The following is a 23,358-nucleotide window of genomic DNA, read 5'->3' as shown; positions in this document are numbered from 1 at the left end:
TACTAACTGCCCTGACGCAGAAGCTGACTCTAGGAACTCCTTACTCTGTCGCCATCTTGCTGGTTGTCCCATCCTTTCACTTTTTAAAAAAGATTTATTTATTTATTTATTTATTTCTCTCGCCTTCCCCCACCCCCCACCCTGGTTGTCTGTTCTCTGTGTCTGTTTGCTGTGTCTTCTTTGTCCACTTCTGTTGTCACTGGCACAGAATCTGTGTTTCTTTTTGTTGCGTCATCTTGTTGTGTCACATCTCTGTGTGTGTGGCACCATTCCTGGGCAGGCTGCACATTCTTTCATGCTGGGCAGCTCTCCTTATGGGGCACACTCCTTGCGCGTGGGGCTCCCCTATGTGGAGGACACCCCTGTGTGGCACGGCACTCCTTGCGCGCATCAACACTGTGCATGGGCCAGCTCCACACGGGTCAAGGAGGCCCAGGGTTTGAACTGCGGACCTCCCATGTGGTAGACGGACTCCCTAACCACTGGGCCAAGTCCGCTGCCTCATCCTTTCACTTTTAACCTACTTATGTCTTTGAATTTAAGGGGAGTCCCTTGTAAACAGCATATAGGTGGATTATGCTTTTTTTATCCATTCTGCCAATCTCTGCCTTTTGAGTGGAGAGTTTAATCCATTTACATTTAAAGTAACTACTGATAATGCAGGACTTTTCTCTGCTATTTTGCTATTTTGTCTTTGTAAATTTTATACCTTTTTGACCTTCAATTCTTCTGATATCTACTTCCATATTTATTTGGTTTTTCCTTTTTGTATTGTACAATTTTGAGTCCCTACTCATTTATTTCTGAATATATTTTTCATATATTTTCTTTGTTGTTACCATGGAGTTAAAATTTAACACCCTAGGCATCGGACTTGGCCCAGTGGTTAGGGCATCCGTCTACCACATGGGAGGTCCACGGTTCAAACCCCGGGCCTCCTTGACCAGTGTGGAGCTGGCCTATGCGCAGTGCTAATGTGCAAGGAGTGCTGTGCCACGCAGGGGTGTCCTCCACATAGGGGAGCCCCACGCGCAAGGAGTGTGCACTATAAGGAGAGCTGCCCAGTGTGAAAGAAAGTGCAGCCTGCCCAGGAATGGTGCTGCAAACACGGAGAGCTGACACAGCAAGATGATGCAACAAAAAGAAACACAGATTCCCATGCCGCTGACAATAGCAGAAGTGGACAAAGAAGAAGACACAGCAAATAGACACAGAGAACAGACAACGGGGTGGGGGTGGGGAGAAATAAATAAATAAATCTTAAAAAAAAAATTAACACCCTAAATCTCTAGTGGTCATTTGTTTTGATACCAACTTATATTCAATAGCATACAAATACACTATTTCTATACTCCTCAATCCTTATACTTTTTTTTTGTAATTGTCACAAATTATATCTTTGTACATTGCGTGCTCAAAACCATCACTTTACCATTACTTTTTAAAAAACAGACTTTATCTTTTTAAAGATATATTTTATTTATTTATTGTCACCCCTCATTGTTTGTGCTTGCTATCTGCTCTCTGTGTCTGTCTGTTGTATGCTCTCTGTGTCTCCTTGTCTTCTTTTTAGGAGGCACCAGAAACCGAACCCAGGACCTCTCATGTGGGAGAGAGTCATACCTCTGCTCCCTACTTGTTGTGTCTCTCATTGTTGTGTCTCTCATTTTTGTGTTTCCTTGTTGCATCATCTAGCTGTCTCAGCTCACCAGGCCAGCATGTCAGGTCAGCTTGCTGTCATGTTCATCTTCTTTAAGAGCCATCACTGAATCTGGGACTTCCCGTGTGATAGGCAGGTGACCAACTGCTTGAGGCACATCCAATTCCCTACCATTACTTTTTATACATTTGCAGCTTAGCACCTTTAGTGCAGGTCTTTACCTCTTTTTGCCACTTTGATTCACTGTCTAGTGTCCTCTTTCAACTTGAAGAACTCCCTTTATCATTGATTATAGGGAGGTCTAGTGGTAATGAACTCCCTCACCTTTTGTTTATCTAGGAGTGTCTTAATCTCGCCTCCATTTTTGAAAGAAAGTGTCACTAGACACAAAATTCTTGGTTGGCAGTTATTTTCTTTTAATGCTTTAAGTATTTCATACCATTGCCTTCTTGCCTCCATGGTTTCTGATGAAAAATCAGCACATAATTTTGGGGGGATTTCCTTATGCATCCCTTGTTATTTTTTTCTTGCAGCTTTCAAAATACTCTTCTTGTCCTTGGCATTGGAAAATTTGACTACCATGTGTCTGGGCAAGGTTCTCTTTGAGATTACCCTGTTTGGGGTTCATTGGGATTCTTGAATGTGCACATTCATGTCTTTCATTAAATTTGGGAAGTTTTCTGCCATTATTTCTTTGAATATTCCTTCTGCCCTGTTTTACTTTCCTTGGCTGCTCAAACAAATACCATGCAATGAGTTGGCTTAAACATTGGAATTTAATGGCTCATGGGTTGGAGGATAGGAAAAAGTCCAAATCAAGGCATCATCAAAGCAATGCTTGAATCCCAAAGACTGATGTTCTGGGGCGGCCTGCCCGGAAACCTCTGCACACAGCAATGTGCGTGGCTGCCTCTCCTGGCCTCTCCCTTCTTTTTTGGATTCCACTGAATTTCAGCTTCTTGCTTCCCATGGCTTTCTCTCAATCCGTCTGAATTTCATTCTGCTTATAAAGGACTCCATTAATAGGATTAAGACCCATCCCGGGCCACATCATAAATAAGGTAACCTCATCAAAAGGCCCTACTTACAATGGGTTCCTGCCCACAGGAATTAAGTACATACAGCTCCAAACCACTCCATGCCCTTTCTTTTTCTTCTTTTCCTGGAGTTCCCATAATGCACATATTGGTATGCCTGATGGTGTCCCACAGGTCTCTTAGGCTCTGTTCATTCTTTTATTTTTTTGCTCCTCATCTTTGAGATCTCTGGTGCTTTCTTCTTCTACCTCCAATCTGCTGTTGAAAACACCTAGGAATTTTTTCATTTCAATTATTATGTCCTTTGGCTCCAATGTTTCTGTTTGCTTCCTACTGAGAATCTCAAAAAGATTCCCATATTGTTCATTAATTGTTTTGCTCATATCCTTCAGTTCTTTCTCCATGTTTTCCTTAATTTCTTTGAGTATATTGAGTATCTTTCTTTCTTTCTTCCTTTCTTTTTTTAAGTCTCTATCCAGAAAGTCCAAAACCTGGTCGTCTTTGTTGATGGTTTCTGGATGTTTTTGTCAAAAACACTTTTTTTTGTACTTTATCCTATAGCTAGCCATCTTATTAAGCTCTTACTATTAATAATTCTATTAATAATAGTCTTTTAATAGAATATCTTAGATTTTTTTATAATACATGTAGCTTCAGATAAATATAAGGTATAATTATCTATACATTTTTATTTTTCTTGTGCTAATGTATTAGCTAGAACTTCCCACACAACATTAAATATCATTGGTGATATCATATACCAACTCTACTTGGGTCAAGTTTTCTTTTTCTTCTTATTATTATATTTTTACTTCTCTCCCCTTTCCCCCAGTTGTCTGCTTTCTGTGTCCATTCGCTGTGTGTTCTTCTGTGACAACTTCTATCCTTATCAGTGACACCAGGGAATCTGTGTCTCTTTTTGTTGAGTCATCTTCTTGTGTCAGCTCTCCATGTGTGTGGCGCCGTTCTTGGACAGGCTGCACTTTCTTTCACGTGGGCGGCTCTCCTTAGGGGGTGCACTCCTTGCACGTGGGGCTCCCCTACAGGGGGGACACCCCTGCGTGGCGCGGCACTCCTTGCGCACATCAGCACTGCGCATGGGCCAGCTCCACACGGGTCAAGGAGGCCCGGGGTTTGAACCGCGGACCTCCCATGTGGTATGCGGATGCCCTAACCACTGGGGCAAGTCCACTTCCCGGATCTAGTTTTCTAATCTCTATGTATCTATTCCGAAGCCCTTTCCAGAATCATATTGTTTTAATTATATTTAATTATCTGTTAGTTATGCCCCCTCCAGCAACAGTAATCTTGTTTTTTCAAAAATTTCTTGATTACTCTTCCCACATTTTGTTTCTGACCTTAATGGAAATACCTTTAGAATTTTACTGTTTAAGTAAGGATTAGAGTGGACTTAATGATATTCTATTCATGAACTATTGTGGTTAATAATCGAGAAAATGTGGCATTGGTGTGGAAAAAGTGGCCATGGTGGCTGCTGGGTGTGGGGAATGGGAGGAAGAGATGAGATGTGGAGGCATTTTCGGGCCCTTGGAGTTGTCCTGGTTGGTGCTGCAGGGACAATTGCCAGACATTGTATGTCCTCCCATGGCCCACTGGATGGAACGTGGGAGAGTGTGGGCTATGGTGTGGACCATTGGCCATGGGGTGCAGCGATGCCCAGAGATGTACTCACCAGATGCAATGGATGTGTCATGATGATGGGGGAGAGTGTTACTGTGGGGGGAGTGGTGGGGTGGGGGTGGTGGGGGTGAATGGGGACCTCATATTTTTTGAATGTAATATATTTTTTAAAAATGAATAAATAAAATAAAATAAAAAAGAATTTTACTGTTCAATATGGTGTTTGCCAAAAAACCACCTCTGGTATGTTTATAAAGTTCATTTCCATTTTCCTTAATTTTTTTTCTGGGACTGGCTGCTAAATTTTATCAAATGCTTTCTTCAGCCTCTATTGATATGAACATATAGTATCTCCTTGGATTTACTCATTTTAATAAATGGACAGTAAAAAGGAGCATCTCCCTAGGGGAGGAGCAGGGAAGGCCTCTCTGAGGAGGTGATACCTGGGCTGGGACCAGGAGCTCTTGACACAGTAGGTTAGAATCTCTTTGCCTTGAGAACAGAGAGAAGTCTGCAGTAGGAACACTTTGCAAAATTAGCAGAGACGTGAAAATGTAAAGAGCCGTCTAGGATGGGCTTTCCTGCTAGGAGGAGTTGCACAGACAGTGAAAACCAAGAGCTCCTGATGGAAACTTTATGTGCCCTTTTTTCCCAGGACTTCAACAGCACTGATAAGCAGTGTCATACTACGGCAGTTTTCATTTCATGAGCAGCCACAGAAAGAAACGGACCTGTATTATTACAAACCCCATTTCACAGACGAAGAAACTGAGGCCCAAAGACAGGAAGGTGCCGCCGCAGAGCCGGTGAGAAGACCGCTCCCGCTCACTCCGCAGCCGGGCACTCCCGGGCACGTCCGCCAGGTGGGGCGAGCGCCAAGGGCCGCGCGCTCGGGGCGGCGGAAGGCTGCCGGCCGCCGTCGGTCCCTCCCCAGCCAGCCCCGGGTCCCGCCCGCCGGGGAGAGGCGGGTCCCGGCGCCCCTCGAGCCGTCCGCGCCCACCCGCGCAGAGCAGAGCGGGGCAGCGGCGTCCTGCGCGCGCGGCCGTCGGTGCCCGGACATGGCGGGGGCCGCGCTGCTGCTGGGCCTGGCGCTGCTGGCGCCGCGGGCGGCCGGCGCGGGCCTGAGGCCGTGCTACGACGGCGCGGGGCGCGCTCAGCGCTGCGTGCCGGTGTTCGAGAATGCCGCGTTCGACCGGCTCGCCGAGGCCTCGCACACGTGCGGCCACCCACCCGAAGACTTTTGTCCGCACGTGGGGGTGTCGGGCGCCACGGCGCAGTGCCAGCGCTGCGACGCCACCGACCCCAGGCGCCACCACAACGCCTCTTACCTCACCGACTTCCACAACCCGGAAGAGAGCACCTGGTGGCAGAGCCCCACCATGGCCTTCGGCGTGCAGTACCCCACTTCGGTCAACATCACGCTGCGACTGGGTAAGTGCGGGCTCGGGCGCTGCGGGTGGTTCCCGTCTCCACCGCGTCCCGGGCGGGAGGCAGAGGCTGCTGCAGCATGCTGCACACCCTGGCTGGGAGGTGGGACAGAGATCTGGAGTCCCCAGGAACAGCACCTGTACCTGCCTAGTGGCGGGCAGCGTAGACTGAGGGGTGCCCCTTGGCCCTGGGAGGGGCCCGGAAGACTTCTGGGAGCTCTCTGCGCAGAGGTAGATCTGGGTGCAATGGCCATGCCCTGTAGTGGGTTTTCATTCTAGACCCGGAACCGTTGGGGGAGGGAAAAGGGAGATGACCCGCCAGGGACTGAACTAGTCCACCTTCTAGGATCTCATAATCTTGGGTCTTTCTGGTCTCCTTCTGGGGCTCATTGAACCCCCAGACTGTGCACAGTCCCTGGTTGTTTTCCTGGGGGCAGAGGAGCCAAGGCATTCATTACCGGGAGATGTTTAGCCCTCTGGGCAGGAGGGCTGTTTTGTCCTGCTGTTGGGTAGCTGGATGGAATGGCATGTCCTCTTGGCCTGCCCATGCCTCCCTTCACCGGACTCCATGCCAAGGGGCAGGAGCCTTAGATCCCCAGGAATCCGAATCCAGAGGTCTTCACTCTGGTGCCCTCCCCCCAGGGCAGAAACCTGGAATGCCCCCCCCCCCCCCCCGCACAGCCCCTCCCACCTCCCTGGGCCCCCCTTTTCTCAGCGCAGAGTCTGACCTGTGGCAGCCACCGCAGCCCTTTCAGGGAGGGAGTGTTTTCACAAGTCCACACTCCCTGATCTGCAAGGTCAAAATTCCCCCAAAGTGCTGAAAATCAAAAGATTTTTCTAACTCAGTCTGGCTGCTAAACCTAACCTGAAGCTATTTATAATCTGTTTATCCTCATTTAGTGTTAATATTCAAATATTTTGCTACTGAATTCTCATTTGAGTACAGCCTGCAGCCCCCTCCCCCAGGGGGGAGGAGGGCTATTGATGCAGAATATGGTGTAATCACTGTATCATCTTTCTAAAATCTGAAAAGTTCTGAATTCCAATGCACATTTAGATCCAAGGACTTCGGCTAAGGGGCTTTTGCTACATATCCCTATTTAACAGATGAGAAAACTGAGATCAGAGATATTTAGTGTTTTGCCCAAAGACATACAGCTACTACATGACAATGTGGACGTGAATTCATGTGCATCGAGGTCAGAGCACAAACTCCTTGACATGAGTTCCACCACTCATCAACAGAGTGGCTCTTCCTAACCCCTGGTGACTACGCCATGGGGGAGGGGGGAGGTTGGGAAGTGACATTGGGGTGTGGGGGGGGACATGAGCTGCTTGTCAAGCAGGCAGGTGCTGGCAGAGTGCTGGCTCCCACCTCAGAAAGCTCATTTCCCAGGCTACCATCATCTTCTCTTGGCCTCTCTGGCCCAGGGGATGGGGCAGGGACTCGGGTCTCTACCCAAAATTGGGGGTGACGGGAAGCTGGTTGGGGGTGGGGAGAGACTGAGGAGCCGGCTGGATGGGCTGGCAGAACCCCAAGGCCGCAGTGGAAGGAATCTGGGACAGGGTTGAGGACTGTGGGGGAGATGCGCTGTTCTATGACAGAGGATGCGGGTTTGGCTGATGGGTCATGGGACTCAGGGCCAGGCAGGAAGGGACTCAGCCCAGGCACAAAGGGGGATGGGTGATGGAGTCGGAGTCCAGTGTTTCGGATTTTTGGACTCTTCTCATTTACTGAGTGCTTATTGTATGGTTTATCTGTGTGACCTCGTTGACCCCTAGCTAGAACCTTGGAGGCAAGGTGGTTCTCATTCCTCTATAAGCAAGGAAACTGAGGCTCAGAGGGTGGAGCCAAGATTTCACCCCCAGCAAGCCTTACCCTGAGCCAGTGTCCTGTTCATTGTGTTATACAGCACCAGGCACATCGGAGGCGCTTCAGAAGCATTTGTAGAACGAAGACTGAATGAATGGATGGATGGATGAATGAGTGGATGGCTGAATGGCTGAATGAATGAATGAATGAATGAATGGTGAATGACCTTGTCATCTTTGCCCTGTATTTCTGGGTCCAGCTCAGGGTTATATTTGGTCTGCTCTGGGGGGGCAGAACAGGATAGAAATCATGAAACAGGCTTTGGATTCAGGCCCAGCTCATCCCCTCACTGGGCAAGCTGGTATGCCTGACTGTGCCTCAGTTTCTTCAGCTGTAAAATGGGGTAAGAGTCTCCACCTCCCGGGGTGGTTGTGCAGGTTCCGTGAGCTCAGGCCTGCCAAATACCTTCAGGAGTCATGACTTCTCCCGTTGAGATGCACCACTCTGCTGAGAGTGGCTTGGAGCTGAGCTTCCCGGCTGGCTGGACGCTATCTAAGGATTGAGAAATGCTCAGCCCAGCTGCCCAGCCAACCTGGCTCCCCTGAAAAAGGGTCTGTCCCCAGCTCTGGGACCCTTTTACGCCTGAGGAGCACTGAGAGCCCACAGCAGCCCTAGATTCGGTTCATTTTTGATTCCTTGCAACTCTGGATTGCTCTAAGCCAAAACATGGATTGCATAATATTGGGGGAAGGTTGTCAGGGCTACCCCAGAATCCCCTCTGCTATGCCATTGTCAGGGGGGCTGGGAGCCTTTCCTCTCAGTCCTCAAGCCACCTCTGCTGGCCCCATCCCCCTCTCCCCGCCACTCCTTGAAGGCTTAGGTGGGAGGGGAGAGGGCCTGGTCAGCTCTGGCCCAGGGGCCCCTGGAGGGAGTGCCCTGAAAGGCAGGGGAGGGAGCAGCCGCCGGTCAGCCAGGGATGGAGGTCGCTGCTTTCCCAGCCCCCTGTGAGCTCCCGGACATCTGTTCCAAATCCTCCAGTCGCTAAGCTGAGCCTTCCTGTCTGGGATGAAAGGCTGCAGTGGGGTCTGGCAGCTTCTTGTCCTCCACTGAGATCCTGGGAAGTAGGCTGGGCTGGGGCCTTGTCGGGGGAGGGGGTCATGGGAGGAGGCGACAGTCATCAGGGGAAAGGGACAGTGTTCAGGGGGTGCTCACCGCGTGCTGAGAACTCTGCCGAGTCAGACCCAGCCCCGCACGGGGCGTTCTTTTTCTCTTTCTTCTCTGTCAGTATGGAAACATCTCTAAAAGATAATTAAAGAAAAAAGGAAATTGTACAACTACACATTCAGTCTCACTAACTTATATTAATCATTAATTATCATTATATTAATTATAAATGCATTTATTATAATTAATTATATACTTAATTTATATTCATTTTTAAACATAAAGACCCACATGCTATGCTCTTGAAGGAGACTTGCTTATGTGGGAAGGTATAATTGCCCAAATCAACTTCAGGATCGTGGTTTCCTAGAGGCGGGGGGCTAGGGAAGGGTTCCAACTCTATCTATAATAACTATTTTTTTATTAGGGAAGTTGTGGGTTTACAGAAAAATCATGCGTAAAAACAGAATTTCCATATAGCACCCTATTATTAACACCTTGCCTTCCTGTACATTTGTTACAATTCATGAAAGATATATTATTGTTAATAATTATAGTCCATCCTTTACAATAGAGTTCACTGTGCTGTACAGGCCTATGTTTTTTGTTTTAATGTTTATTCTAGTAACATACATACCTAAAATTTCCTTTTTAACCACACTCAAACATATAATTCAGTGCTGTTAACTGCGTTGACAGTGTTGTGCTGCATCGCCACTATCCATTCCGAAAACTTCCCCGTCAACCCAAATAGAAAGTCTGTACAATTTAACCACTGACTTCTTTCTCACCCTTCGCTCCAGCCCCTAGTCACAGTTCATTCTTTTATATGTAGATGGAGAAACTGAGGCTCTGGAGGTCACATGGCCAGTAAATGGCTGGTCTCTGCGTGAGCCCAGGACGCTCCGCCTAACTGTGCTTCGTGGGAGTGGCGAGAAGCCAGTGTAGCCTGGCCGTGGGGTTCAAGCTGCTCCTGGGGAGAACCCCGTCTGAGCCTCCGTTTTTTGGTGGTATGGGAGGAATCCCTCCTTCCAGCTTGCACCCTTGCTTGGATTCCTGAAAGCTTCTGGAACCAAGAAAGCCCCTTGAGCCCCCGAGCAGATGCGTTCTGAGCCCCGCAGCAGTGGGCAAAGCTCAGGGACTGAGGTGGCTCCACCCCTGCCGCCCTCTCCTCCCACCGGGGTTCCTGGCCTCCGTGTGCGACATTCACTGCACGTGTTCATTCACTCCTTCCCTCGGTTTTTACTGAGCCCCGACTGCCCGGCCCCAGGGATGTGGCTGTGAGCAAGACCCTCACACAGTCCCTGCTCTCGCAGGCTCACAGTCCCCCAGGAGGAAGGGCTGTGCCAAGGAATTGCCCGCATGAAGAGTCGTGCTCGGAGAACACCTATCAGGGTAACGAGCCTTGTCGGGGAGCCAGGAAGGGCTCCACGGAGATGTGAAGGGTGGTAGGAGTTGACAAAAGAGGGAGGGGCGTTGCAGGCCCAGGGGACAGCACGGGGGAGGCGGCGGAGGCAGCGGGGTGTTCCTGGAGTGAGTAAAGACAAGGGGGAGACGGGGAAGCACTTGGCCCGGTGGGGCCTGGACGTCAGGCGCCCCCGCCGCCCCTGAAGAGTCCCAGAGCAGGCAGCTCTCCTGTGCTTGGCTCCCCTGTGCTTGGCTCTGCTGCGTCTTCCTGTCGGGTGTGTGGCCTTGTTTGCCTTGGCTGGGGCCAGCACTGGGGGCCAAGGCCTCCTTCCTCTTCCCTGGGGATTCCAGCAGGAACGCCGGGCCCAGGCAGGTCAGGGGGTCCAGACTACGGCCCTGGTTAGCCTGCATTCCCAGAAGCAGCCCCCGCACACCCCCCAGGCCCAGCCGGCCAGGGCCACCTCTCCACTTTCTCAGCCTCCCAGGACTGACTCAGGAGGTGAAGAGGTGGGACGTGCTAAAGCTGGGGTGGGGGTGGTGAGGGCAGCCGTCCTCCTGTGGACCTCCCAGGCTCCGCTCGTCCCTCCCCCCAGGTCCCCCCTGGCTGCAGCCAGCTGCCCTTTGCAGGGTTGTAGTGGCCACTTCTGCTCTTTCCTTGCTTCCACCCAGGAGGCTTTCTCTTCCCACTGTATTCAGGCTCACCCATATCTCCTTCACTCAACAACAGTCTGTGCCCAGCCCTCGGGGTGCAGCATGGACCAGCACCTGTCTGGCCCGCTCAGCTTGGAGACGACCACCTCTAGGAAGCCCCCACCCTCCGAGATTGAGCAGAACCAGCCTGGGTGGCCCCACTGTCTGGCCACCCTCATGCCTCTGCTTCCGCTCACCTTAGCTGCCCTGCCCTTCACCATCTTCCTCTCAGCAGCCTGCCGGGGGCCGTACTTGCCCTGCACGCAGCCGCCCCCTCCACCTCCTTTCTCCTGCCCTCCTGCCAGGCATGCCCTCGCTCCATCTCACGCCCCTGGCTTGGCCTGTTGGAATCGCGGCTGACCGTTGGGACTCCACCTGCACCCCTTGCCCAGGCCCGTCACCTCCCCCCTAAGCCCTTGACCTGGTGTTCAGAGAGCCTGCTAAATATCAGGCTTGAGTGTCACATGAGGGCACATTTTTCCAAGCAGATGAACAAGTGGCATCAGTCACATGAAAAGATGCTCAATAGTATTAGCGAAAAGGGAAGTGAAAATCAAAGCCACAATGAGATACCCCTTCACAGCCACAAGAGTGGCTACTATTAAACAAACGGAAAATAAGTGTTGGAGAGAATGCAGAGAAATTGGAATGCTTTTGCCTCGTCGGGAATGTGAACTGGTGCAGCTGCTGTGGAAAACAGTTTGACGGTTCCTCAGAAAGTTAAACATAGAATTACCATACGACCTGGCAATTGCACTCCTACGTCTATACCCCCAAATAAATTGAAAATAGGGACTCAAACAGATACTTATAAAGCAGTGTTCATAGCAGCATTATTCATAATCTCCAAAAAATGGAAACAATTGAGGTGTTCATCAACAGATGAGCAGAAAAACAAAGTGTGGTACATGCACAATAGAATATTATTCTGTCATGGGAAGGAGTGAAGTTCTGAGACTTGCTGCAATGTGGATGCATCTTGAAAACGTTATGTTGAGTGAAATAAGCAAGGCATTTAAGGACAAACACTGTATTATTCCATTTATATGAAATGTCTAGAAATAGCAAATTTGTAGACAGAAAGTAGATGAGAAGTACCAGGGGATGGGGGAATGGAAGAAAGGGGAGTTACTAGCGGGGGGAAAGTAAGGGCATCCTCCTCCCTCTCTTCTCTCCATGCACTGAAACTAGAAACTCAGAGTCAATCATGATTTTTCCCCTCTCCTTAGCCCTTTGGTGCCAGCATTTACCTGATCATCAGATCCTTCTCTGAACCATTCTTTGTGTTCTTCCTCCTCTGTCATTCCCACTGAACCCCTGATCCATTCCCTGGTTTATTGCAATGGTCTTGAACGCCTGCCACTTCTCTTTGGAAACTTGTGCCTTCAGTCACGTCTCAGCTTAGACTGGAACTCAGAATCCTTCTTAACAGAAGCTGTAGGCACTAATCAGTCAGATGAAATTAGTTTGCTTTCTGCCGGTTAAACAATGGACTTGACAGTCTTGACTCATCTTTGGGGCTCAGACTATTGGTCTAAAGATGGGAGAACTGTGATGGGGCCAGCCCAGATTCAGCCAGACTCTCACCATGTCTGGCATCGATCGTGACCATGGGAAGTTCCCAGCTCCTGCAGGTATTCGCTGTGCCCAGAATTGCCAGGAGGTAAGGTGGGAAAGGAAGGATGGCATGATGGGTGGCCAGACAGCAGCGGCGAGGGCCTGCTGAGATCTGCCCCCAGGCTGGTTCTGATGCCTGCAGTAGGCAGGGCCCCTTGCCCACGCATCTCCAGCTCGGCTCCCCACCCCCCCCAACCCCCCCCCCCCAGGCTCCCCAGATGTCTCCAATTAAAGAGGTTAGTTTTATTTCCATTTTCTCAAAATGAGCCTCCCCCGAGTTCATTCTGCTTGGTCAGTGCCAGACGTGAGCCCGCTTGGTTTTATGACTGGCCGCGATGTCTTTCTCGGTGGGCCTTATGTCCCGGCCGGTTGTATAGGACATGGCTTGGTGCTTGCCTTGGGTGGGGACCAGGTCACTGGTGAGGGCTGGAAGTGGGTGAGACCTTTGCAGTCTCCGTGGGCACCAGCTCCCCTTCCTGGGCATCCCCTTCTCCTTGGGGACACACAGGAGAGGGTGGACTGCTTTGGGGTAGTAACTTTGGGGCGGAAAGCCCGTGGTCTAGTCGAGACTCGACTGTTTTCTGCATGACATTGGGCAAGTCCCTTCTCTTTTCTGAGCCTCAGGCTCCTCATTAGTCAGATGCACAGTGATGGAACTAGATGGGATCTCAATGACGCAGTGCGTGTAAATCTCTTAGCAAGGGGTCTGGCACACAGTAGGTGCTCACTAAATGTTGGTTCTGTAAAACAGAGACTCATTTGCAGAGCATAACTTGGTGACACACCTTTGGTGTCAGTTATATTGACAGACCTTACAAATCATGCTTTCTCTTGCTTATCTGGCAAGCACTTATTAAGCACCAGCTGTATACAAATCACTGTGCTCAGTTTAAGGACTCATAACCCCTGCCCCAAGAGAGTCACAGTCCAGTGGGAGAGATGGATGGGTCTCTACGGTACAGGTTAAAGAGACTCAGGGAATCTGCCACAAGCTGAGGTTCCAAGATGCGTGGCAGTTAGCCAGGGAGGGTGGGAGGAGGGTGTTCCAGGACCAGGTGACTGACAGCAGAGCTGTGGCCTCTTTGTGGTGGTTCATTCTGCCTGGAGCACAGAGAGGGAGGAGGGAGCAGTGGCAAGAAGTGAAGCTGGCATGTGGACGCCCAGGGGTGCATGGGACCCAGTGGGGTAGAAGCGGGGAAAAGTGTTCTAGGGAAGAGGGAACAGCATATTGGGCAGCCAGGAGGTGAAGCAGCCCCATGCTCCCAGGCAGTGCCAGCCCCAGTTAACAATTGGGGATGACGTTTTGGCTCAGCTCTCCTGACAGGAGCCTCATTGGCCCCTGGAGCTCATGAGGGAATGGGATAGGGCGTCAAAGCTAATTCTTGTTACTGTTTAGAAAGATATTGAGGCTGTTTCCTTCTCCAGCCTTCGGTCTGCCTTTGGTAGAAACTATTTCATCACAAAGCGGGAATTGAATTGCTTTCTTGGCCCTTCTAATTAACTCTTGTAACCAAAAGTCCCTGCCGTGTGCCTCTGATGTTCCTGTGTCTTCTCTCGTCTCCTAGCTCTGCAAGGAGGAGGAAAATCCCGCTTCCTAGTGTGTGATATTGCTCGTCTGCATGAGATCCCAGCCACTGCCTTCTTCTCAGAGCAGTTTTAGCTGCCAGCTACCTTTTAAGTGGCTCCCAGCTCCCCTCCCGTGAGGTGCCTGTCTGCTAGACGTTTGTCGACGAGTCTGCGCAGGTCGGCCGGCACTTGCTCCCCTTCAGCCTCCTTTAATGAACCCACGTCTGAGGTAGACGCCTGCCTTGCTCAGGAGCCTGAAGCCCCAGCAGACACCAGCCACTCCCAGACACCCGCTCGTCTGCTGCACGTGCTTCCTGTTAAAAGGGACTTGGGGTGATGGTGCCAAATCGCACTGCAACTTGACTTAGAAAAACATCTTAGGACATGTCAAGGCAGTTGCTTTTTAAAAATATAACGGTATTTTCTCCAGTTTTTAAATTAGAACAGGCTTTACGGGAGAAAATTTGGAAAACGTAGAAAAATGGAAAAGGGAAAAAACGTTACTCTAAGTCCTGTGCCCCGAGGACAACCACACTTGTCAGTGTGCTGTCTTTCTCTCCTACTGTTCTTTGGGGATTATAAAATATAAATGTGATGCTTTGGCATGTACAGTCGTGTCTTTTTCTTTTTCGCTCAACCTTTGACTTAAACTTTCCCCATGTATGACAGACTCCTTGCCGGCTGTTTCAGTGCTGGCCGCAAACACACACAGAGTTATGTCCTATAATTCGCTGGACTATTCCCTTATGGTTCCAATTTGTTGCTACTATTAAAAATGCCTTGATGAGCATTTCCATGCGCTTAGACTCCTTTTTCCTTGTTTGAATTCCCAGAAGTGGGATTCCTCTGCCAAAGCCCAGGAATATTTTTATGCCTCTTCATCTACATTGTCAAACTCCCTTCCCAAAGGGCCAAGAATTTTTTTTTAAATACATAACAGCTTTATTGAGATATAATTCATATACCATACATTTCCCCCACTTAAAGTATACAATTCACTGGTTTTTAGATGATTCACAGAGTTGTGCAACCACCACCATAATCAGTCTTATAACATTTTCATCACGCCAAAAAGAAACCCATACGCGTTAATAGTCACTTCCAATTCTTCTTCCCCCAGCCCCTAATAATCCGCTTTCTATCTCTATGGATTTGCCCTTTCTGTACATTTCATACAAATGGAATCATACTATATGTGGTCTTTTGTAACTGACTTCTTTCACTTAGTATAATGTTTTCTAGGTCCAGCCACATGTAGCATGTATCAATACTTCATTTTTTAATGCCAGAATAATATTCCATTGTAGGGATATACCACATTTTGTTTATCCATTCATCAGGTGATGGACATTAGGGTTGTTTCTGCTTTTTAGCTATTAAAAATAATGCTGCTAAGGACATTTGTGTACAGTTTTTTGTGTGGACATATATTTTCATTTCTCTTAGGTATGTACCTAGGAGTGGAATTGCTGGATCATATGATAACTATGTTTAACCATTTGAGGAACTGCGAGACTGTTCAACAGAGTGGCTGTGCCACTTTCCATTCCCACCAGTAGTGTATGAGGGCTCCCATGTCTCCACATCCTCGCCAATGCTTGGTATTATCTGTCTTGTCTTATTATAACCATTCTAGTATGTGAAATAATATCCCTTTATCATCGTGATTTGCATTTCCCTGATGACTAGTGACGCCCAGTGTCTTTTCCTGTGCTTGTTGGCCATTTGTACATCTTCTTTGGAGAAATGTCTGTTGAGATCCTTTGCCCATGTTTAAATTGGGTTGTCTTTTTGTTATTGAATTGTAAGAGTTCTTTATATATTTTAGATGAAAGTCCCCTATCGGATGGATATATGATTTGCAAGTATTTTCTCCCACTGTGCGGGTTGTTTCTTCATTTCCTTGACATTTTTCTTTGACACATAAAAGGTTTTTTTTGTCTTTTGATGAAGTCCAGTTTATCTATTTTTTCTTTTATCACTTGTGCTTTTGATGTCACATCTAAGACCCTGCCTGACCCAAGATCACAAAGATTTACTCCGAAACTTTCTTCTAAGAGTTTTATAGTTCTAACCCTTACGTAAAGTCAAGATGTTTAAACAGAAGATTAAGATATTGTTCCTCGTAGTAAGGAAGAGCGTTGGCACACCACGGCAGGCTCCTCGGGATCTGGTGCAGGGAAGGAAGGGCCAAAGGCAAGCAGCAGACCTGGGAAGAGGGTCGGCGTGGTCTCGGGAACACGGCAGAACTCCCTGGAAGTGCCTTCCTGCGCACGTCAGCACGGGCACATCCTGTGCACATCAGCGTGTGACTTCTTGCTGGATGTCAGCCCCTGTGCTAGGCACTGGGCTGGCGAAGATTGAGAAAGAAAAGTCAGTTGCTGCCTCGAGGCGCGCCGCGCAGCCATTGCCCCGTGGGGAGGCGAGTATGGAGAGACGGTGCACTCGCAGCTGCCCTGTGGAGCCAAAGGGGTCGCCTCACCTGGCTGGGGCAGGACATGGGGGGAGGGGCTAAAGGAAAGCTTCTGCGAGGAGGGGGCATCTGAGTGTGAACCTAAAGGAGGAGGCAAGCCAGGGGACCCCGGCTGGTGGCATGTCAGGCAGGTGGGAAGTTGTCTTTTAAAATTAACCCTGTATAAGAAGAAAAAAGAAAAAAACAAAAAATATATAAATCAACCCTTTATTTTATTTTATTTTCCTTAAGACAGATTTTTTTTCCTCTATTTTTTTAAACTGTTACATTAAAAAATTATGAGGTCCCCATATACCCCCCCACCCCTCTCACCCCACTTCTCCCACATTAACAACCTCTTTAATCATCGTGGCATGTTCTTTGCATTTGGTGAATACATTTTGGAGCACTGCTGCACCACATGGATAGTGGTTTACATTGTAGTTTACACTCTCACCCAGTCCACCCAGTGGGCCATGGCGGGACATACAATGTCCAGCGTCTGTCTCTGCAGTACAACCCAGGACAACTCCTAGTCCTGAAAATGCCCCCACATCATATCTCTTCTTTCCTCTCCCTACCCTCAGCAGCTACCATGGCCACTTTCTCCACATCAATGCTACCCTTTATTTTTATTATCAAAGTCACACATTTAGTTTAAGAGTCCAGCACGGAAAGTGGATGTGGCTCACGTGATTGAGCTCCCACCTACCACATGGGAAGTCCTGGTTCAGTTCCTGGTGCCTCCTGAAGAAGAAAAGCAAGACAGTGAGCTGATATGATGGTAAGACATGGTGAGCTGACACAACAAGATGGCGCAACAAGGAGACACAAAGAGGAAAGACAATGAGAGATACAACAAAGGAGGGAGCTGAGGTGGCTCAAGTGATTGAGTGCCTCTCTCCCACATGGGAGGTCCTGGGTTCAGTTCCCAGTGCCTCCTAAAGAGAAGACGAGCACACAACGAATGGACAGAGAGAGCAGACAGTGAGCACAAGCAACAGAGGGTGGGGGGAGAAATAAAAAGAATAAATCTTAAAAGAAAAAAAGTCCAACACTTCTGTAGAGTGTCCCATGGAAGGCAGCGGTTGCCTCCCCAGCCCAGTCTCCCTTCCCCACGCCCCACTTCCCAGAAACCTCTGAGCCTCGCTGTTCCTGTGCCTTCACATCTCCCATTCTCATGTTTCTGTTCCTGGCCATTGTCGTTGGTTGACGTCCCAGGAGGGAAGGTGTTCAGCCCATTTCCCACCCCTCAGGGACCCTTCCCACCTCACACCCCACCCTCCCAGTGTAGTTCCAAGTAGTTGTAATAGATCTGGGTCCATTGCTGACTGCGGTGGGCACCCTGGAGCCTGAGCTGGAGTTGGGGGAGCAGGGAGATGAGGCTGGAGCACTCCCAGGTTCAGGGAGACATTAGAGACCAAGAAACAAGAGGCAGCAGGGAGCCCCTGCCGGATCTGAGCGGAGCGACAGCTTCGGATTTGTGTTCTAGAGAGATCCCCCTGACTGCTGCGTGGGAAGTAGGGTGGAGCAAGGCTGGAGGCGGGAGGAGGCAGGTGCAGGCGGGTGATGGCGCAGCCTGGATGGCATGGAGGCAGGGCAGGTGCTGAGAGTGTGGAATATGAGGTGCCTGCGGATGGCCTGTGGGTTCAAGCTCTGGAGAGAGGCCAGGGCTGTAGATCCCCATCTTGGTGTCACAGCATGGGTGGGAAGGGGGGTGGGGGCAGAGGGCACCCCTGGGGGATGGGGAGTGAGAGGAAGGGACCCAGGGAGGGCAGGGAAGAGGAGCCCAGGAGCAAGACGGAGGGGAGGGGTCTTCAGAGGTGGCGGGGGTGATCAGAATCAAGGCGGGTCCCCTGGCTGTGGCCATGAGGGGCTTTGCCTGAGCAGTTTCCATAGAACAGCAGTGTGTTGAGGGTGAAGTTGGAACTTGAGCCTGTGGGGACAGCAGATAAAGACCCCTGTTGAGAAATTTGCATCAGAAGTTAGATGGAAGCTAGAGCAAGTAGGGGGTCCAGGAAGGATTGTATTAGAATTAGGGGAACTTGGAAGGGGGTATCCAACAGACTAGGGGTCTGGAGTCACTGGGCTGGAATGAGGCCAAAGGCACAGGTGGAAGGGTCAGCTTCTTGGGATATAGTAAAAGAAATAACTTTCTAACATAGACTGGACTTCTAGAGCTACTTGAGCAAAAAGAGAAGTCTGCGGTCAGAGGTGTTATCCTGCAAATTCTTGTGCAGGGAGGGAAAGGGAGTTGGCCTAGATAAGGGATGGCATATACCTGGGAAGCCTGCACAATTGTCCTCTCCCTGTGCGGTGACAGGCATCACTAATTGATCACAGCACCCCAGCATGCTCTCCAGACAGCCTCTAATAATCCATCCAAGTTCGCCTATGAAATGCAGCCTTTCTGCTCTTCCTGAACTAGGCTTCCCACTGTCCTTTCCCTTCTCTAAAATGGGTCCATTTCTTCCCGGCTGCAGGGAAGGCTTACGAGATCAGCTACGTGAGGCTGAAGTTCCACACCAGTCGCCCTGAGAGCTTCGCCATCTACAAGCGCAGCCACGCGGGCGGCCCGTGGGAGCCCTACCAGTACTACAGCGCCTCCTGCGAGAAGACCTACGGCCGGCCCGAGGGCCAGCTCCTGCACCTAGGCGAGGACGAGCGCGTGGCCCTGTGCACCTCCGAGTTCAGCGACATCTCCCCGCTGAGCGGGGGCAACGTGGCCTTCTCCACCCTGGAGGGCAGGCCCAGCGCCTACAACTTCGATCAGAGCCCCGTGTTGCAGGTCAGGGAGGAGCAGGACTTGCAGGGGCCAGGACGCGGCTGCAGGCAGGGTGCCTGGGTCACGGGGACCCCGGGAAAGTCTCAGTGGCAGGGCACGTGCGGCCCTGTTCCAGCATTAAGTAGCAGAAGCCTTTGTCACCTCTAAATCTTTTGTGGATGCCCGATGATAAAATAGATGAGAGTTGAGCAGAATTGTCCCCTCCCTTGTCCCCGGTAGTAGCGCCCTGTGGCCCTAGGAGCACCTGACAATCCCCTATTAACTGATCCCTTCCTTATACAGGTGGGGAAACTGAGGCCTGGAGAAGGGAAAGGATCTACCAGGGCATACATGATTTGGTGGAAGGGCCCAGAGCAGAACCCAAGTGCCCAGACTTGCAGCTGGTGCCCTTTCCAGAACTCCTTGCCTGTAGGGCTTTGGTTTCTCCCTCTGTGAAATAGTGATAGCACCTGCCTTGTGTGTCTGCAAGGGCTTTTATGAGGAGAGCATGGAAAACGTGAAAAGAGCATGAGCTTTGGAGCCACAGAGTCCTGGGTTCAATGCTGTAAGCAGAGCTGCCCAACAGAGCTTTCTGTGATGATGGAAATGGTCCAAGAGAGCAGCCACCAGTCACACGTGGCCATTGAGCTCTGTGACTGAGGAAATGAACTTTTCATTTTAATTACCTTTAATTTAAATATTTGCATGTGTCTAGTAGCTGCCGCATTGGACCGCGCAGCTAAAGGACAATGGCAGCGTCTTCCCCAGGTGGCCAGTGCCGTGCGTGGCACATAGGAATTGCTCACTCATGCTTTGAAAATGAGAGTTGACCGCAGCTTGCTGTTCTCATTGTTGGAGCAGAGAGGGCGTGGGCTGGTGGCTGTGTCCTTTGATGCAGGGCCCCCAGCCCACATGGCAGCATTTATGTCAAATTTATGCCAAGAGCCGCCACCTGCGGCCAAGTTGACCTGTTGACGTTGCTGGGCATGCTTGGGGAGCCGTGCCCCCCTGGTCCATTTCCTTGGTGTCCCACAGGCCTCTGCCCGAGTAGGACTCACTGCACCTCCTCTGCCTACCTGGGTCAAGGAGGGGGCTGGGGTTAGGGCCCCATTTGTTTCCAGAGGGGACCTGTGGCCCCAGAGGGCAGTTCTGTCCTGCCTGGCTGCATGGTGTAAGCTGCAGGATCCCATCTCCAGACACCCAGGCCCTGCTTGTCCCATTAAAAATGTTCACATGCCATCACCATGATTTTGTTGAACACGACAGTTTCTCCTCCGTGGGATCTAAGATCTGTAGATTAGGAAACATAAACAGAGGTCAAGCGCAGAGGGCCAGGCCGCCACTCAGCCGATGCCTGTGCTGCTGCCACCCCCCAGAGAGGCTCAAGCTGAGACGCCCAACTGCAGGGCTGTTGCCTCCTATGTCCTGGACATGGTCCCTGAAGGAGAAACAGCCTTTGCAGAAATGTCTCCCTGCTGCTCCCAGGCAAAGCTGAAGTCAGAGAAGGACAGAAAAAGGCAAGCAAGGCTCTCTCTCGTCATCCTCCCGGGCACATTGGTGTGACGCTTTCTCGGAGAACATGGAGCCTTTCTGGATGGGAGGCTGGGAGGTCACGACAGATGTGTGGCTGCTGGGTCTCGGGCTCCTCTGTCCCCCACAGGTGGGCCGAGCACCTTGGGAAGAAGGCTGGTCTGGCCAGCCCCGAATCAGGCCGCCGGGGTTGAGCAGCTGCCTCAGCAGCTCAGATCCACCTCTCTGCGGTGCTGGGTGGGGCACAATTGCTGCTCTGTAGAACCAAAGCTCTCCGCCTCCTGCTTCTCCTTAACATCACCTTCTGGAAACTCCAGAACCCACTCGTGAGTTTAGCTGGGTCCATCATAAGTTGCAAAAATCAGTTGCCTGGTTACAGCTTCAGTTTGCCCTCACATGCCCTCTTTTAGGCACCAGGGAGTGCGCCCTACAGTCTGGGCAAATTCCTGGTGTCTCAGGACAGCCTGATGCTGTTCCTGCACTGCCATTGGCCCTGCATCCTGGTGGAGTAGCTCATTGGCTGGAAAGCAGATGCAGGCACCAGGAGGAGGGGTCCTGCCCAGCTCTGCCACTGATGGACTGGGAGCCCTTTGGCAGGTCACTGCCCTGGTACAATGAGGGTGTTGGGGTAGACAGTGGAAGGCTGGTTAGCCTAGTGGTTAAAGCCTGGGCCCTGGGGTCAGATAGAGCCAAATCCCAGCCCTGCCATGTACCCACCGTGCCACTTGGAGCAGAATACTTACTCATGCTGAGCCTCAGTCTCCTTGCCTGTAGATGGGGATAATAACGGTACCTGCCTCACCGGGCGGTCGTGACGGGCCAGGGAGGTGGTGAACGCAACACACCTGAGCTGTAACAGGCACGCAGTCAGGGCCAGCTGCTACTACTCCTGCTGGCCTGCCAGCGCTGACATCCAATTGAGTTTTCTAGGTGGCACTTTTTCTGGAGAAAGACTAGAAGAGCAGTGCCTTCAGCTGTGCCCTGCTGGATTTCCCCAGCCGAGGCCTTAGGTCCTCACTTCCCAGCTGATCCAGTGGCCAGCAGTTTCAGCATCACCTGGGCACAGTAGAAATGCAGATTCTCAGGCCCCACCCCTACCTCCTGAATCAAGCTGAAGTCTCGGGTGATCAAAATGCATGGTAACATTTGAGAAGCACCGCCTTAGGTGATTCGGGAGTGATGGGGACCCACAAACTCTGGCACAAATTCAGCTTAGTACTGAGACTCCCAGGGAAGTTTCTGGTCCTGGACCCCTCCTCCCTGGCTGCAGTGTCCTCGGGCAGACGCCCTGGGCCCCAGGCAGTGGGCTCGAGGGTTGCTGAGTTCAGGGGGAGCTGGAGAGGCCCCACTGGCCTGAGTCATGCTGGGGAGAGAAGACAGACTTCTCCGGGAGCTCGTTTTCTGTAACGATGGGCCTGATTGCTAAACCAGCGGCTCCTGGGCTGAATTAAAATGATTAAAATTCAGCCGGAGCTACCTCTCATTATAACAGCAGGCAGATGAAAATGTCAGCCTTCACGTGGCTTCTCCTCCACTTCCCACCCAAGGCTTCTTCCAGGGGGTTCTGTGCGTTCAGGCGGTACGGTAAGCACGGCCATTTCCAGTAGAAAGGCCCACCCGATCCCGCGAGCAAAGGAGAAACGCGCCTCTCAGGGAGAAGGTGATTTACTGCGAGTGCACGAGCAAGGAGCTGGGGGAATCTTGCCCCCAAACCAGCTCAAAGTGAGAGGGGCTGGGGTTTTCAGGGGGAGTGAGGGTTGAGGATCAAGTGATGGCTGAGCGATGCAGTCCTGGCGTGTGGGTGATGACGCTGGAGTTGTTTTCCAGGGTCTCTTGTGTTGTCTCCTGTACGCAAAACTCCTGTTTGCTGCCCTGGTCCACAGCCTTTTATCAGGGAAACTGCGGATTTCCTGGGCTCGAAGTTGCACCGGGTACCATTCTGTGATTTAGCTGAGACGTTAACTTATTCCCGACTTTCCTGGGAGAACTGGGAAGTTGTGGTGGTTATCCTTCTAGGAACTAAGAGCAAAGAGTAAATGCCTCAGGATAGGTTAATAGGAAAGCAGTTCAACTAGATCCGCGGAAGGTATTTGAATTTTTCAGAGCTCCTGAAGAAAAGACCTTTGTAATAAGCGTATTTTCCAGCTATCCCAGTGCTCAGCAGGTGTTATGGAGGGCCTGCTCCGTGCCAGGCAGAGGCTGGGAGCTGGAGGAGCACAAGCGTGAGAAACCCCCGCCCTCACCCGGGCCTGCTCTCCTGGGGCTGACATCCTGGTGGGAGGGACGTCCGCTGGCGCAGATGGCCTTTCTGTGGGCCTGATCCTCAGCACATGAGGAGCCTGGGGACCTGGGGCCTGCCCCCAGGGAGCCCAGCTGAGCAGGGGAGGGGGTGCCGGGACACATCCCCCCCCCCAGCTGACCTCTAGAATGGGGTTCAGGAGCTGCTGGAAAAGTCGAGTGACCTGCAAAACCAGGGTCATGGGTGGGCTGCTTTGCCCCTGCCCCCCATCCCCCCCAGCAACACCTCCACTTCTTCCCTACCCTGTGCCAGACCCTGCTGCCAGCTGCTGGCCTTACCATGGCTCTCCAG

The 23,358-nt window shown here is 51.0% G+C and overlaps 1 protein-coding gene across 2 annotated transcripts in view; it reads left to right on the top strand.

The window, feature by feature from the left end:
• The first annotated feature begins 5,317 nt into the window (after positions 1–5,317).
• LAMC3 (laminin subunit gamma 3) overlaps positions 5,318–23,358 on the top strand; it is a 71,143-nt gene continuing 53,102 nt past the window's right edge. The window contains exons 1-2 of one of the 2 annotated variants that reach the window (XM_058302212.2): positions 5,318–5,769; positions 18,958–19,262. In XM_058302212.2, the coding sequence (XP_058158195.1) occupies positions 5,397–5,769; positions 18,958–19,262 (678 nt within the window). In that variant the 5' untranslated portion in view covers positions 5,318–5,396. The remainder of the gene's footprint in view (positions 5,770–18,957; positions 19,263–23,358) is intronic. The other variant, XM_004463062.5, reaches the window with a different exon arrangement.

The sequence above is a fragment of the Dasypus novemcinctus genome, chromosome 8 (assembly GCF_030445035.2).
Source record: "Dasypus novemcinctus isolate mDasNov1 chromosome 8, mDasNov1.1.hap2, whole genome shotgun sequence".
In the NCBI taxonomy this organism is placed as follows: domain Eukaryota; kingdom Metazoa; phylum Chordata; class Mammalia; order Cingulata; family Dasypodidae; genus Dasypus; species Dasypus novemcinctus.
Note: the sequence above shows the minus strand (reverse complement) of the source record. Positions and strands in the feature narration are given on the sequence as shown.